Raw genomic sequence first — 17203 nt, forward strand, 5'->3', positions numbered from 1 at the left:
TAGCTGGGGGGATTCTACATCTAGGGAACCCCTATCTGTATATCTGTGACACTATTATGTATGGTGTAGGACTGTTTTTTTCCCTCCCCTCCTCTCTTGTTACCGGTGCTGCTTTTATGCAGGTGCCTGTCAGGAACTCATAGTCAGGAGCTCATAGTTACTTTCATTTCGCCAGCCGCGCACTGCCGACACAGAGGCCGCAAGCTTCCCCTCACTCTCGGACGCTTTTTCCCTATATTCATAATGGCCGCGGGCTCCTTCTTGCCGGACCCTTAGCTCCGCCCACCCGCAACCAGCAGCAATCTCTTCTATGTGGTGCAGGCCCGCGAATTAGCCCGGCTCCTCTTCCAATCAGCGCTGTGCGCACGCAGCAGTCCGTCCTTCTTCCAATGAGAGGCGTTCTCTCCTCAAATCCGGCCCCGCTTTCTCATTGGTCCTAGGCTCCCTCACTCCTTTTTCCTCCTCAGCTGCAAAACGGAGAGTTTTTGCCGGCGACAGACGCTGGATGAGACTGTTTCATTCTCCCTTCTTTTGCTATGTCCGAACCCAGAACTGTCCCTCCCTCTAGACAGATAACTGGGACCCTGGTCACCTATTATACCAGCAAGGGCTGCAATACTAAAATGTCTGGTTCTGCTGAACCCACTTGTTCTGCTTGCACCACTGCACCCCCTGACCCTCCTGGTATTTCTACTCAGGATTACCTTCCAGACCCTGTTGGCTCTGCTGTCCCTCCAGATTATGTGTCTCCTCTTCCAAGGCTGCCTCCACCCGTTCCCACTCTCCTGGAGAACTCGTAGCTGAGGCTTCTGATTCTGCCACTGATTCAGAGGACCGAACAGATATGGCTGACACGGTGGACTCATTGGTTTCGGCCATAAGGGACACCTTCCACCTAGAGGACCCTGGAACTTCAGACGTAGCTCCAGAAGTTTCCTTTCACTGTGCCCGACCTGCACCCAAGGTTTTCAGCTCTCATGCTGAATTTGAAGCCTTGCTGGAGGCACCCTGACAAGAAGTTTCAAGAAACAAGGTTCAGGCGCAATATCCCTTCGCCAAGGACCTCATTGCTCGATGGACCTCCCCTCCAACTGTGGATCCACCGTTCTTCCACCTATCAAAGATGACTACCCTGCCATTGGCTGATGCAGCTTCCTTCAAAGATCTGGCGGACAAGAAGGTGGAGACTTTGGCAAAATTTGCCTTTTGAAGCAGCAGGTTCGTCCCTTCTTCCTACCGTTTGCTTCTACCTGGGTATCAAAAGCTCTCTGGGCTTCCCAACTCCGCCAGGGTATGCTTTCTGGATCCCCCTCAGAGGAATTGGCTGACTTAGCTCTCCAACTTTCCAAGGCTGGAGACTTTCTGTGTTCTGATTCCATGTAGTCGGCACGCTGTGCTGCCTAGTGGCCCTCCTTCGATCCATTTGGCTCAAGGCCTGGGATGCGGATGCTGCTTCCAAGAAGTCTCTGACTGAGCTTCCCTTTACTGGTTCTCGGCTCCTTGGTAAGCGCCCAGATGAGATTATCTCAGGCAAAGGGCGGAAAAAGTTCTTTATTACCTCAAAATAAGGCTCGCAGTTCTACTTCCCGTCGGAAGTCAACCTCCTTCCGGTCCTTTCAAACTTTTGTTCCAAAAGGGGTCCAGGCTGGCGCCTTCGCGGCACAAGAAAGCTCCCTCCTTCCAGACTCGTCCCTCTTGTAAATCGGACAACCACTCCGGCTGTTTTGCGGCCAAAGCGGGCACCCGCAAACCTACCTCTGCCTGAGGGGATGCCCCCACTCGCAGATTTTCCTCGGGTGGGAGGTCGTCTGTTACTCTTCCAGGACATCTGGGCCGCGCATGTGCAGGACTCCTGGGTCAGAGATGTGGTATCCAACGGTTACCAGATCGAGTTTGCCTCCCTTCCAAGGGATCGCTTTTTTTCTTTCCCGGGCCCCCCGGTTCCCCTCTCTGGGAAAGGCCTTTCGGGGCACGCTCCGGTCCCTTCTCATCCAGGGAGTAATTGTCCCTGTTCCTCCCAGGGAGCATTTTTGAGGTTTTTATTCCAACCTCTTTGTGGTCCCCAAGAAAGGGGGTTCCAACTTTAGATCTGAAGCGCCTCAACCAGCATCTTCTCCTCTGCCATTTCCGCATGGAATCTCTCCTTTGGGTCGTGGCGTCCATGGATCAAAGAGAATTTCTTTCTACGGTGGACATCAAGGATGCCTACCTCCACATTCTGATATTCCCAGGCCATCAGCTGTACCTCCGCTTTGCAGTTCCGGAAGGCCATTTTCAGTTTGTGGCTCTCCCCTTCGGTCTGGCCACTGCTCCGAGGGTCTTCACCAAGGTCCTGATGCCTGTGATCGCCCTTTTATGGACAAGAGGTGTCTCCGTGATTCCTTACTTGGATGACCTCCTGATCAAGGCTCCAACCAGGGCCCAGAATCTGGAGAGTCTCAGTATCACCCTTCAGGCCTTGTCTCGTTTTGGCTGGATGGTCTATCAGGACAAGTCCAACCTCTCTCCCACCCAGTCCCTAATTTTCTTGGGACTCCAGTTCGACACTGCGTCTTCCTGGGTTCGGCTTCCGCCAGACAAGCGTCTGACTCTTTTGTCAGGGGTTCGGATACTTCGGAACCCTGCCCCAGTTTCCATTCGCCTTTGCATGGAAGTCCTGGGTCGGATGGTGGCGGCCATGGAGGCCATTCCATTTTCCCAGTTTCATTACCGACCTCTTCAACTGGCGATTCTATCCTGATGGGACAGATCTCCGTTGTCTCTCGATCGCAGGATCGTTCTTCCTTGGAGGTCTCGCCGGTCCCTTCTGTGGTGACTTCACTCCCACCTACTTCTTCAGGGGCGCTCCTTCCTGCCCCTCAGCTGGCAAGTCATCACGACGGATGCCAGTGTTTCGGGTTGGGGAGGTGTTTTCAGGGACCGGACAGTCCAGGGCCTTTGGTCCCCCTGAGAAGCCCTTCTCCCCATCAACATATTGGAACTGAGGGCAATCTATCTTTGCCTGCTACATTGAGAGATCCTTCTTCAGGGCCGCCCTGTTCGTGTCCAGTCGGACAACTCCACTGCTGTGGCATACATCAATCGCCAGGGCGGCACTAGCAGCTCAGCGGAAATGGCTGAGGTATCCAAAATTCTCCTCTGGACGGAACTCTGAATTCACATCCCGGGAGTAAACAACTGGGAAGCGGACATTCTCAGCCGACCCCGACGAGTGGTCCCTTCATCCGGAGATGTTCGCAGAGATCTGCAACCTGTGGGGCACTCCAGATGTGGACCTCTTCACTTCCCTCCACAACCAGAAGGTTCCTCACTTTGTGACGAAGTCACAAAGCCGTGGATGCCCTGGTGATTCCTTGGTCGGGCTTTGCCCGACCCTATCCTTTTCCCTCCTCTTCATCTACTTCCCAGGGTCCTAGGGAAGCTCAAGGCAGAGGGCGTTCCCGCCATTCTCGTGGCTCCAGACTGGCCCCGGAGGGCGTTGTACGCCAACGTGGTCTGACTTCTGGATGATGTACCGCTGCGCCTCCCGCTTCGTCCAGACCTCCTCTCTCAAGGTCTTCTGTTCCACCCCAATTTACCGTCGCTGCATTTGACGGTGTGGCGGTTGAGACCGCGGTTCTAAGTGCCCAAGGATTCTCTCCCCTGGTGATTCACAACATGATTAGGGCGCGCAAGCTCTCCTCTGCGAAGATTTACCACCGTACCTGGCAGTCTTATTTTCATTGGTGTGAATCTCAGTCTTTTTCTCCAGTTGTGTTCTCTCTCCCCGACTGCTTTCCTTTTTGCAGTCGGGGCTGGAACAACTGTTAGCTCTCAGCTCCCTTAAAGGTCAGGTTTCGTCCCTTTCCATTCTCTTTCAACGTCCTCTAGCGTCCAATTCTCATATTCTGACTTTTCTTCAGGGAGTGGCCCACGCTGCCCCTCCTTATCGATTTCCAATCAGCTGGTGTCAAAAAAATTATACAGATTTGTAAATATCTTCTATATAAAAATTCGAATCCTTCCAGTACTTATCAGCTGCTGTATACTACAGAGAAAGTTGTGTAGTATTTTCAGTCTGAAAACAGTGCTCTCCATGTCAGGAACTGTCCAGAGCAGGAAAGGTTCATTATGGGGATTTGCTCCTGCTCTGGACAGTTCTGACATGGACAGAGTTGGCAGCAGAGAGCACTGTCGTCAGACTGGAAAGAACTACACAACTTCTTGAGCATACAGCAGCTTATAAGTACTGGTAGGCTAAAGATTAAAAAAATAGACATAATTTACTAATCTATATAATTTTCTATTATGTTATGTCAAGGGGTTAAATAATTTTAGACTTCAGCATTATTGTCCATATTGGTTCTTTGTAATTGACTTTTATGTTACGTTATTAAAATATATCTCTTGGTTATCCAGGTACAGGGCTTCCGGAAACTTAATAATCACCCGCGAAATTCAAGTATCAAATAACCAGTCAACTTGGTGCATCAATGGCAGGAATGCATCTTTGAAGATGGTTGAAGAGCAGGTGGCAGCTTTGAACATCCAAGTTGGAAATCTCTGCCAATTTCTTCCACAGGTAGACCTAAACATCATTAAATGACACAGAAGAATTGTCAACTCTGTGCTTGCTTTTTATGTATGTACTTCCCCTGATTGTTTTTATATATGGAAGTATTAATCTGGAATACAATAAAAAAAAATCCTAAACCAAGCCTATATTCCCCCGCTGAATAAATGATATCCGCTTGAGGACATGACCTACACCCCTGAGTTTGAGAATATAAGCTGTGTTATCTCATACACTGTCTCAAAAATACTTTGATAATGCTGCAAGGAAGTCTGTAAATGTTGGTTTATAGTTTGTTAATGGGCTATAAGTGAAGCAAGTGTGAGAGCTAGGGATTTTGTACTCTGTTGTTATCACTTGTGCAGCAGACAAGGCTAGTGAGTGTATAAAGAAGGAATTATCCAGTATGTCTAAATCTTTGTTGCTTGTCTATATTTTACAGGATAAAGTCGGGGAGTTTGCCAAATTATCTAAAATTGAGCTGCTTGAAGCAACAGAGAAGTCAATTGGGCCTCCAGAGATGTACAACTATCACTGTGAATTGAAAAACTTCAGGAAAAATGAGAAAGATCTTGAGGTATTATGTTATTTAGTGCAGAGATACATTGCTGTGTATTAAAAATGACCGGCATCATATTCCGTACACTTTATTCCCAAAGAACATTACGTGTATCATATATTGCTGACTCAAAGTCCTGATGCCTGGCCAAACACATGCAGGTTTTTGCTTATGTGTGCTATAGGAATTGCATTCTAAAGTAATTTATTGTTTTTTTGCTTATGTGAGCCAAATTTATCAACCCCCTGTGATAGTATGATAAATATGTCATACATAAGCAAAACCGAAACAAGTAAAAAATGCCTACAGTACTCGCTTACCAAAGCAATCAATGATTAATGTCCCCGATGAAGTTTCAAAGGTTTTACCTGCCCGCCTTTAAATAGTCCCCTGGGCAGGGAGACCTCCTCTGCTAGTCACGTCTGCACAGGCTGTAATCATGTCCACTTAGCGTGATTAACAGCCCAAGCATGGCTAACATCATCTCTGCTCCCTAGGTAGACAGAGCAAAGCGGTGTTACAGCCTATCAATCACGCTATAGGGGTGTGATTACCGCTCGAGAAGACAGAACTAGAAAAGGATGGCTCCCTGCCCAGGGGACTACTTACGAGTTAGCTGGGGTCACCATTCAAACTTATATCTTTACCATAACTGCGGGAGGGAACATCTCCCGGGCATGGTGATGAATACACCATAAGGATCTATTCTCACGTACAGTATCTTATACATATTTGATACAGAAGTTGTGTTCAGTCAATCGGTTTCCATTAAAATCTGCAGCATCAAAGGATGCGCAGGATACTGTACGTGTGACTAGACCTTTAATGAGTAAATACTTTTATTTTACTCTTAGGAATCTTGTAAAAACAAAGAAGAGTTTTTGGAGAAACTTAAACAAAGTTATGAAAGATACAAGCAAGATGTTGAAAGATATTATGAGAGGAAGCGTCACCTTGATAAGATAGAGATGCTGGAAAGGAAACGTCCATGGGTGGTAAGTCTGCTTTAATCTGCATCTTCATACCCTGTACATGGTTGTCAAAATCCAAAGTAGCAAACCAGGTTATCCCCATTTTGATAATGCTATCACAGTCAAAATGTTGCTAGTGTTATTTTTTTTTTCTTTTCTCCTTTTTCCTAGGAATATGAAAACGCGCGGCAGCAATTTGAGGAAATAAAGCAAAAAAGAGACCAAATAAAAGAGGAATTAAAGCGGAAACAAGAATCGCAAGCCCCACTTAATCAAAGACTTCAACAATATGACAAGCAACATAAGCATTTTGATGGCAGAATTAAAGAAAAAGTAAAAATGGCATTTTTTCTTTTAACCATTTACCTCCCACTCATTGTCAGTTTTTGATTTAACCCCTTAACGACAATGGACGTCCCATGGCGTACATTTACGCTCTGCCATGATCGCGAGCATCGGTCATGCGCGGCAGGTCCCGGCTGCTATCAGCAGCCAGGGACCCGCCGGTAATGGCGGACGTCCGCCATTAACCCCTCAGATGCTGTGATCAATACAGATCATGGCATCTGCGGCAGTGCGGTACTTTAAATGGATAATCGTATCGCCTGCAGCGCTGCCGCGGGGATCCGATCATCCAGCATGGTGGCCGGAGGTCCCCTCACCTGGTCGTCTCCCGGGGTCTTCTGCTCTGGTCTGAGATTGAGCAGACCAGAGTAGAAGTTCACCGATAACATTGAAGAATGTATTTAAAAAAGTTATAAAAGTTTTATACACAAATGTGGTATCAATGAAAAGTACAGATCATGGTGCAAAAAATGAGCCCCCATACCACAACTTATAGGGAAAATTGAAAATTTATAGGTCGTCGAATTAGGATTTTAAACATACTAATTTGGTTAAAAAGTTCGCTTTTTTTTTTAAGCGCAACAATAATAGAAAAGTATATAAGCATTAGTATAATTTTAATCGTATTGACCCACAGAATAAAGAACACATGTAATTTTTACCGTAAATTGTACGGCGTGAAAACTAAACCTTCCAAAATTTGCAAAATTGTGGTTTTCTTTTTAATTTCCCCACACAAATAGTATTTTTTTTGTTTGCTCCATACATTTATGGTAAAATGAGTGATGTCATTACGCAGGACAACTGTTCGCGCAAAAAACAAGCCCTCAAGTCTGTGGATGAAAATATAATTTTTTACGATTTTTTGAAGACGTGGAGGAAAAACGAAAATAAAATTGGCCTGGTCCTTAATGGGGTACTCCGCCCCTAGACATCTTATCCCCTATCCAAAGGATAGGGGATAAGATGTCAGATCGTTGCTGTCCCGCTGCTGGGGAGCCCCGGGATCCCCGCTGCGGCACTGCGCTATCATTACAGCACAGAGCGAGTTCGCTCTGCATGTAATGACGGGCAATACAGGGGCCGGAGCATCGTTACGTCATGGCTCCGCCCCTCGTGATGTCACGAGGGGCGGAGCCATGACGTCATGCTGCTCCGTCCCCTGTATCGCCCGTCATTACGCATAGAGCGAACTCGCTCTGTGCTGTAATGATAGCGCGGTGCCGCAGCGGGGATCCCGGGGCTCCCCAGCAGCAGGACCGCGGGAATAAGATGTCTAGGGGCGGAGTAACCCTTTATGGTCAAAATGGGCTTGGTCCTTAAGGGGTTTAAAGGGGGTCTTCGGTTCTTACACATCTTATCCCCTATCCAAAGGATAGGGGATAAGATGCCTGATCGCGGGAGTCCCGCCGCTGGGGACCCCCGGGATTTTTCACGTGGCACCCCGTTTGTAATCAGTCCCCGGAGCGTTTTCGCTCCGGGACTGATTACCGACGACCACAAGGCCGGCGGCGTGTGACGTCACGCCTCCGCCACCGTGTGACGTCACGCTCCGCCCCTCAATGCAAGAATACGGGAGGGGGCATGATAGCTGTCACGCCTCCTCCCGTAGGCTTGCATTGAGGGGCGGAGCGTGAAGTCACACGGGGGCGGAGGCGTGATGTCACACGCCGCCGGCCTTGTGGTCGTCTGTAATCAGTCCCGGAGCGAACACGCTCCGGGGACTGATTACAAACGGGGTGCCGCGTGCAAGATCCCGGGGGTCCCCAGCGGCGGGACTTCCGCGATCAGGCATCTTATCCCCTATCCTTTGGATAGGGGATAAGATGTGTAAGCACCGGAGAACCCCTTTAACACATTCTGAAACCTGCTAATTTTATTTTTATGAGAACTTAAAGGGGTTGTGCGCTGCCCTGCCTTTCGGAGCTCCGCTAGCAGCGTCCGGAAGTTCATTACTCCGAACGCTGTGTGCTGGCTTCCGTGTTCGCGGCCGCCCCCTCGTGACGTCACGCCCGCCCCCTCAACCAAAGTCTATGGGAAGGGGGCGTGACAGCGGTCGCGCCCACTTCCCATAGACTTTCTGAAACGCAGGGCAGCGCACAACCCCTTTAATGTCAGTAGTAAACATTTGGAAGGTTTTTATTATCCATCACAAAACATACATCTGAATCCAGAAGCAAATAATAAGGGGATTCACACAAAATGCAGGCAAAATATTACTTTTGGCATGAATTAAAGGAGTTGTCCCATCTCCTTTTTTCCGGGTACTTTGGCCTGTTAGAGCAGCCAGAGGTGGTTGGAAAAGCCAAAAGCAGCCAAAGCAGGGAAGTTATGCAATTTGCATAGCTCCCATTGATTTTTCTAATGGGAATAACACAAACGTTGTAGCCTCTTAAGCACCTTAACAGCTTAGTCCAGGGCCACGCAGTTAGCTCAACTTACATCAGTGATAATTGGAGTTAAACAAATTGCTCACTTCCTGCTTTGCCTGCTTTCGGCTTTTCTGACCACCTCCGGCCACAGCAGCAGGCCAAAAAAGCCGGAGGTAACGAAAAGGGACAACCCCTTTAACAATACCTGCACTGTTCCATCATAGAATGGAGTAGGGATGGGTGCTTCTTGCAGTACTGTTATAACTAGGGAATTGGTTTTGAAGAAGGGGAAGGCTCCCTCTGTAACGCATCTGAGTGAACAGTGTTGAAAAAAAAAAAAAAAGGCCCCCAGGTTTATCATGTATGTTCTCCTGTAATATACACCGTTATTTTCCTAATAATCTTTTAATAACATACACGCGCAAACACACCTTGTTGTTTCCACCAACTATAATAGTTGATTGTGAAGAGACACAGCAGCGGACCTCCCCTGTAATCGCCACATTACTCAGGACCATTTATGTCATCAGAGTTTATGTAAACTTATGCAGAATATCCTGGGAAGCGGGAATATACAAATAGCATATTCCCTTTTCTCACAATGCCCATCCACACCCAATTAATGGTGATCTCCTCAAGGAGAAACATTACCCCCTTTGCAGAATATCCTAAAATTTATCAAAAAATATTTTTCATTCCTAAAATGGGTTATAGCATTCCTGTTATTTAAAATTAACTTTTGTAATATCGAGTTGGGTGAAGCATGCAGTCTGACTGATTCGTTCCATAGACTATAATGTCAAAAGCTAACTTTGACAGCAATGCTTTATTTTAATATGTTTCAACTTTGGAGGGTGTAAAACATTTCCTTATTACTTCCAGGTAGTTGAAATTAGGGAAACTTCACAGAAATGCAAACAGAAACAGGAGATTTTGGAAAGAAAAGATAAAGAGGTTAGTATTTTCATAACTACATTTCTGATTCACTCTATTTCATCCTGATTGTAACAGTTTTCAATCTGTTTCAATAAAACAGATAGAAGCTGTTCAGCAGATATTAAGAATGAGAAAAGATGAAGAATTAGATCGACAAAAGAAGATATGTAACATTCGTAAGATGATCGAGGACTGGCAAAATGAGTTGAAGTCTATGGCAAACCAGGACAGTCTTCAACCAGAAATAGATTCCATTGGGAGGGAGTTGCGTCATATCCAAGATGAGAAGTCAAATGTTGAAAGTGAAATGAGTGACCTGCGAATGGAAAAACAAAACTTAGAGAGAGAAAAGAAAGGTAGTCACATATGAGCTGTTTTAAGTTTGTTGTTAGCAATGGCAATAACCTTTTAAAGAGCACTTGTCAGGTCCACACGTCCTCTCAAACTGACCCCAGGACCTAACAGGTGAGGAAAACAGCATTCCAAAGCTGTTCTCTTCAGCTCTATGCAATGACACATAAAGCTGAAAAAGGACTTTAAAGGGGTACTCTGGCGCTAAGACAATTTATCCCTTATCCAACCGCCAAGCCCCCTCCCATAGGCTTGCATTGAGGGGGCGGAGCGTGAACTCACTCAGGGGGCGGAACCGTGACATCACGTTACTCTGGCCCTGTGATCGTGAGTCATCAGACCCGGAGCGATGTTCGCTACGGAGGCTATGGGGAATAGGTGGGACCCCCGCGATCAGGCATCTTATCCCCTATCCTTTGGATAGGGGATAAGATGTCTTAGCGTCAGAGTACCCCTTTAAACATCTCTGGCTGTAACTATTATTCAGTCACGGGGAAAGCGATGCAACGGCTTCTGATAACACTTTCTGTGCTCTCCTCCTGCCTAGACTAGAGTTGATTAAAAACCTGAGTGCAGGGAGAAGCTCTGCCAACATGCTGTCAATCAAGCTTGACTGACAGGAAAGGACATGGCAAGCATAACTAGAAACCACCACTCCCCTCCTCAGTTACATGAGATTAGTCATAGTGAGCGCCGTTTAACCCCTTACCGCAAAACGCCGTTTCTAAATGGCGCTGCGGCACGGGAGGGTTAAGAAGCGAGCTCAGGAGCTGAGCTCACATCATTCCCGCATGGTCCCGGCTGCTATCAGCAGCCAAGACCTGTGGCTAATGACGGACATCGCCTTTCAGGCAGATGTCTAGCATTAACTATTTAGATGCGGTGATCAAAGTTGATCGCCGCGTCTAAAGTGAAAGCTTCCCGGCAGCTCAGTCGGGGCTGATGGGGACCATAGCGATAAAATTGCAATGTCCCGATCAGCTAGGACGCATCAGGAGGGTGTCTTACATGCCTCCTGCACGTCCGATCGGCGATTGATTGCTCCAAGCCTGAATTCCAGGCTTGAGCAATTGACCGCCGATAACACTGATCAATGCATTGATCAGTGTATTGAATCAATGTACTGCATGTTATAGACCCCTATGGGGCTATAACATTGCAAGAAAAAAAAGTGGAAAAAAAAAAGTTAATAAAGATGATTTAACCCCTTCCCTAATAAAAGTTGTACATAAACATATGTGGTATCGCTGCGTGCATAAATGTCCGAACTATAAAAATATATTGTTAAGTAAACCGCACGGTCAATAACGTACATGCAAAAAAATTCCAAAGTCCAAAATGGTGTATTTTTGGTCACTTTTTATACTTTTTATACCATAAAAAAATTAGTAAAAAACATCAAAAAGTCCAATCAAAACAAAAATGATACCGATAAAAACTTCAGATCACAGCGCCCTCATACTGCCCCATACATGGAAAAATAAAAAAGTTATAGGAAAATTTTACACACATACATTTTCTTGCATGTAGTTATAATTTTTTTCAGAAGTAATACAAAATCAAACCTATATAAGTAGGGTATCATTTTAAGCATATGGACCTACAGAATAAAGATATGGTGTCCTTTTTACTGGAAAATGTACTACGTAGAAACGGAATCCCCCAAAAATTACAATTTCTTCCATTTTGTCGCACAATGATTTTTTTTTTTTTTGTTTCTCCGTAGAATTTTTGGTAAAATTACTGATGTCATTACAAAGTACAATTGGTGGCACAAAAAATAAGCCATCATATGGATTTTTAGGTGCAAAATTGAAAGAGTTATGATTTTTAAAAGGTAAGGAGGAAACAATGAAAGTGGAAAAACGCTATGTCCTTAAGAGGTTAAAGGTAACTTGTCATTACTTTCATGCTGCACATTTCATGTTCACTCCCCTCATTTTGTGGCCATTCTTCATTTCATGACTGTTCCTCTTAATTTCATGACCATTTCCTCCATTGTATGTAAATCCTTTTATTTCATGGCCATTCTGCTTTATTTCTTGACCAATCCCCCCATTTTATGACCATTCCCTTTCCCCCTTTTCATGACTGTTTCTCTCCATTTCATGTCCATTCCCTTAAATTCATTATACCTATTCCCCTCAATTCATCATAGCCATTCCCCAGCCCTTCTCCTCATAGCCATTGCCCTCATTTCATCATAGCCTTTCCCTTTATTTCATCATAGCCATTTTTTTACCCTCCCATGCAGGTACGCTGGCAGGAAGTGACTTTATGATTTGAAAGATCTCTTCCTCCCAGTGTTAAGCACTGCTGGGAGGGAGCAGACAACCGACCTAAATTAATTCTTTCAGGGGCATAATCAAAGTAATCGCGATCAGCAAGTATACAGATTCAGTAATAATTTCCATTTACCCTAATTTGCATTTAATTACATTGTTTAATGCAAGTAAATACATTAACTCAGTTCAAAAGGTTTTTAAGCTGTAAGATGCACTCATATTACATTTAATATAATCGTTAAATTATTACAGCCTCTAAATAATACAACCTTTGTACTGACCTACCTAAGTAGAATGGTGAAGCAACATTAGATCTCCAACACTATAAGGTGGAATTTGTCATTGTTTAACTCAAGTTCTTGTCATCCCTTTTTGCCTGGGCGTGTGTCATGTGTGCTTCGCTCACATTTATAAAAAAAAGGTACATGTTCTTCAAAAATCCCAAAGTAGCTTAGATGTAGATGAGTTTGAAAGTGCGATGCAGACTGGTGTGAGGTTGTTTAAAATTTTTTGACAATTTTGTAGAAAGTCGCAGTTGATAAATCACCATCCACTGCAAGAAGCTAGCCACGTCACATTATATTTAACCAGTCCACAGTCCAGGACCAAGGGCATACAGGTACGCCCTCAAGCCCTGGTACTTAAGGATGTATGCCCTGGTCCCGTTAATGGGGTTTAAACCGTTCTCACCAGCAAAGAACTTGTTAAACCCGGTGGGTCCCGGTTGCTACAGGCAGCCAGGACCCATGGCTAATGCTGGGCGTCTAAAATGAAAGTGAAACTATCACGGCAGCTCAGTGGAGCTGATCGGGACTATCGCGACAAAAAGGGAATTAACCCCTTCCCTATTAAAAGTTGAAATCACCCCCCTTTTCCCATTTTATAAATAAAATAATGTAAGTAAAAATAATCTTATGTGGTACCGTCGCGTGTGCAAATGTCCGAACTATTAAAATATTAGGTTAGCTAAACTGCACGGTCGATGGTGTACACGTAAAAGAATAGCAAATTTCAAAATTGTGCATTTTTGGTCACTTAATATACCATAAAAAACTAATAAAAAGCTATCAAAAAGTCCCATCAAAGCAAAAATTGTACCGATAAAAACTACAGACCATGGCGCAAAAAAGTAGCCCTCATATAGCTCTGTATGTGGAAAAATAAAAAAAGTTATAGGGGTCAGAAGATGAAAATTTTAAACATACTAATTTTGGTGCATGTAGTTATAAATTTTTTTAAGGTAGTAAATTAAAACAAAACCTGCATAAATTAGGTATCCTTGTGACCATATGCACCTACAGAATAAAGATAAGGTGTCAATTTTACAGAAAATTGCACTGTGTAGAAATGGAAGCCCCCAAAATTTGCAAAATGTTTTTTATTTTTTTTATTTCACCGCACAAATATATATTTTTGGGTTTTGCAGTAGATTTTGTTATTAAATGATGTCTTTACAAAGTATAATTTGGTGGCGCAAAAAACAAGCCCTTATATGGGTCTTTAGGTGCAAAATTTAAACAGTTATGATTTTTAGAAGGGGAGGAGGAAAAATCAAAATAGCAAAAAACTAAAATTGGCCTGGTCCGTAAGGTCAAAATGGTCTTGGTCCTTAAGGGGTTAATATAGGGAGTTTGTTCTTTTTTGATAATGTAGTAATTGCTCTGCAACTATTTAATAAATTTGGCATGTGTACACGTTAGCACCACACAAAATAAAGGTGGAAATTATTGTTCATATATACCAACAATTATAGATATCCCCAACCCCCAAGTTGTTTGCGTGAAAAATTCTAAATGAGTAGGGCAAAGACTTACTGATCTTACTGTATCTGAGTGCCATGGGCTTCAGAAGCTGGACTCATAAAGGCCAACTGGCTTTAAGGGTGGTTACATTTTTTGTGAGGTGGTGACAAAATTATTATTTTTTTGAGTAGTTGTGAATATTTTTCACTTACTATCTCCCTGTATTTACTATAGCCCAGAAATCATTTGATTAAAAAACAGACTGATGGGTTTAATATCCTGTAAAACCTCAATAAATTAAATGTGCACTGTCAGATACAAAAACTTATATGTTGTAAAAAACATTAATCTTTCTAATATACTTAATAAGAAAATGTTATTTCCTTGTTATAGAAATCACGGCTTATAAAATTATGGCTTTTTCCAAGCTGAAGCACAGGCATGGACAAAGTCAAGTAAGTGAGGGTGGGCTAGCACTGATAGGACAGGAGAGAGCACAGAGGAGTACTATCAGTGCTAGCCCACCCTCACTTACTGGACTTTGTCCAAGCCTGTGCTTCAGCTTGGACAAAGCCATGATTTTATAAGTCATGATTTCTATAAAAAGGAAATACAATTTTCTTATGAAGTATATTAGAAAGATTAATGTTTTGCCAAGATGTACAACATATAGAACGGTTTTGAATCTGACAGTGGGCATTTAAGTAATGTGAAATGGGTTAAAGCATACCTATGTATATACCATTAACCTATCAAGGATGCAGGGCCTACACCCTTGCGTCCCAGTCCTTAAGGACCTGTACTCCCTGGTCCCGTTACCGGAGTTTAAAGGGTGCTCACGAGCTGAGCACACTTCAAACCCAGTGGGCCCTGACTTCTATCAGCTAAGAGGATGGCAGGAGGGCCCCTATCTGCCTCCTCACTGTCCAATCAGTCCTCTGCTGTTCCAGCCAGCCATGCAGGCTGGAGCAGCAGAGCACTGATAACACTGATATGTCATAGCACTGAACAGTGTATGCAATCAAAAGATTGCATGGTATAGCCCTCTATGGGGGCTAAAAAAAAAAAAAAAAAAGTTAATGTGAATAAGCTCCTCCCCTAATGAAAGTTTGAATTTTCCCCCCCATTTCTATTTTTTAAATAAAAACAATTTAATAAAAAAATATAAATGATCATATACTGCCACATGCTTAATGTCTGAACTATTAAAATATAAGGTTAGCTAAACCGCATGGTTGACGTAAAAAAAAATACCAAAATCTAAAATTGTGCATTTTTATTCACTTCATATACCATAAATTTTTTTTATAAAAAGCGATCAAAAAGTCCCATCAAAACAAAAATGGTACCAATAAAATACTACAGACCATGGCGCAAAAAATGAGCCCTCATAGCCCAGTATGTGGAAAAATAAAAAAAACTTATAGGGGTTTGAAGAGGACTATTTTAACCCCTTAACAATGCAGGACGTAAATGTACGTTCTGGTGCGGTGGTATTTAACACACCAGGACGTACGTTTACGTCCTGTACATGACCGTGAGCATCGGAGCGATGCTCGGGTCATGTGCAGCAGGTCCCAGCTGCTGATAGCACCTAGGGACCCGCCGGTAGTGGCTGACATCCGTGTCCGCCATTAACCCCTCATTTGCGGCTGCCACGGGGATCAGATCATCTGTAATGGCGGACGGAGGTCCCCTCACCTGCCTCCGTCTGTGTCCCGGCGTCTTCTGGTCTGAGATCGACAGACCAGAGGAGTGGATAGCTGATAATACTGATCAGTGCTATGCCCTATGCATGCTGCAGAAAAATGTTAGCAATCAAATGATTGCTATAGATAGTTCCCTATGGGGACTATTAAAGTGTAAAAATAAAATAAAAAAAAGTTTTAAAAAATTTGAAAAATCCCCTCCCCCAATAAAATTGTAAATTGTCCCTTTTTCCCCATTTTACCCCCAAAAAGTGTAAAAAAAAATAAAATAAATAAATAAATAAAATTTTATAAATATATCAACTGTGCGTAAATATCCGAACTATTAAAATATAATGTTATCCTGTACGGTGAACAGCGTGAGCATAAAAAAAAAAGTTTTATAACATTTTATTCCCCAAAAAAATGTATTAAAAGTTTTACATATGCAAATGTGGTATCAATAAAAAGTACAAATCACAGCGCAAAAAATGAGCCCTCATTCCGCCGCTTATACGGAAAAAGAAAAAAGTTATAGGTCAGCAAAATAGAGGGATTTTAAACATACTAATTTGGTTAAAAAATTTGCTATTTTTTTTAAAGTGGTACAATAATAGAAAAGTATGTAACCATGGGTATCATTTTAATCGTATTGACCCACAGAATAAAGAAAACATGTCTATTTTCCCATAAAGTGTACAGTGTGAAAACGAAACATTCCAAAATTAGCAAAATTGCGGTTTTCTTATCAATTTCCCCACATAAAAAGTATTTTTTGGGTAAAATGAGTACAAAGGACAACTGGTCGCGCAAAAAACAAGCCTTCATACTAGTCTGTGTTTGAAAATATAAGAGAGTTATGATTTTTAGAAGGCGAGGAGGAAAAAAATGAAAACTTAATAAAATTGTCCTTAAAGGGGTACTTTGCCCCTAGACATCTTATCCCCTATCCTGCTGGGCACCCCCGGGATCTTGGCTGTGGCACCCCGCTATCATTACTGCACAGAGCAGACTTGCTCCGTGCGGGGCAATACAGGGGCCGAAGCATCGTTACTTCACGGCCATCACACCCTCTCCCATAGACTTTCATTAAGGTGGCGGTCCGTGACGTCCGGCCCCTGTATCGCTGGTCATTACGCACGGAGCAGGTCTGTTCTGTGCAGTTATGAGAGGGGGTGCCTCAGCCGAGATCCCGGGGGTCCTCAGCAGCGGGACCCCCGCGATCTGACATCTTATGCACTATCCTTTGGATAGGGGATAAGATGTCTACTGGCGGAGTACCCCCTTTAACCTCTTAAGGACTTAGGGTGTACCTGTACGCCCTAAGCCCGATCCCGGTGTGAAAAACGTTAGCAGCCGGGACCCTGGGCTAACAGCGCGCAGCATCGATCGTTGTGCCGCG

At 44.0% G+C, this 17203-nt stretch overlaps 1 protein-coding gene across 2 annotated transcripts in view; it reads left to right on the forward strand.

Annotated features, from left to right (window-relative positions):
* Positions 1–17203, forward strand: part of SMC5 (structural maintenance of chromosomes 5) — a 166249-nt gene that overhangs the window by 15240 nt on the left and 133806 nt on the right. For both annotated transcript variants that reach the window (XM_056523070.1, XM_056523071.1), the window contains exons 4-9: positions 4399–4561; positions 4995–5129; positions 5966–6106; positions 6254–6415; positions 9682–9753; positions 9836–10091. In XM_056523070.1, the coding sequence (XP_056379045.1) occupies positions 4399–4561; positions 4995–5129; positions 5966–6106; positions 6254–6415; positions 9682–9753; positions 9836–10091 (929 nt within the window). The remainder of the gene's footprint in view (positions 1–4398; positions 4562–4994; positions 5130–5965; positions 6107–6253; positions 6416–9681; positions 9754–9835; positions 10092–17203) is intronic.

The sequence above is a fragment of the Hyla sarda genome, chromosome 1 (genome assembly GCF_029499605.1).
Source record: "Hyla sarda isolate aHylSar1 chromosome 1, aHylSar1.hap1, whole genome shotgun sequence".
Lineage (NCBI taxonomy): Eukaryota > Metazoa > Chordata > Amphibia > Anura > Hylidae > Hyla > Hyla sarda.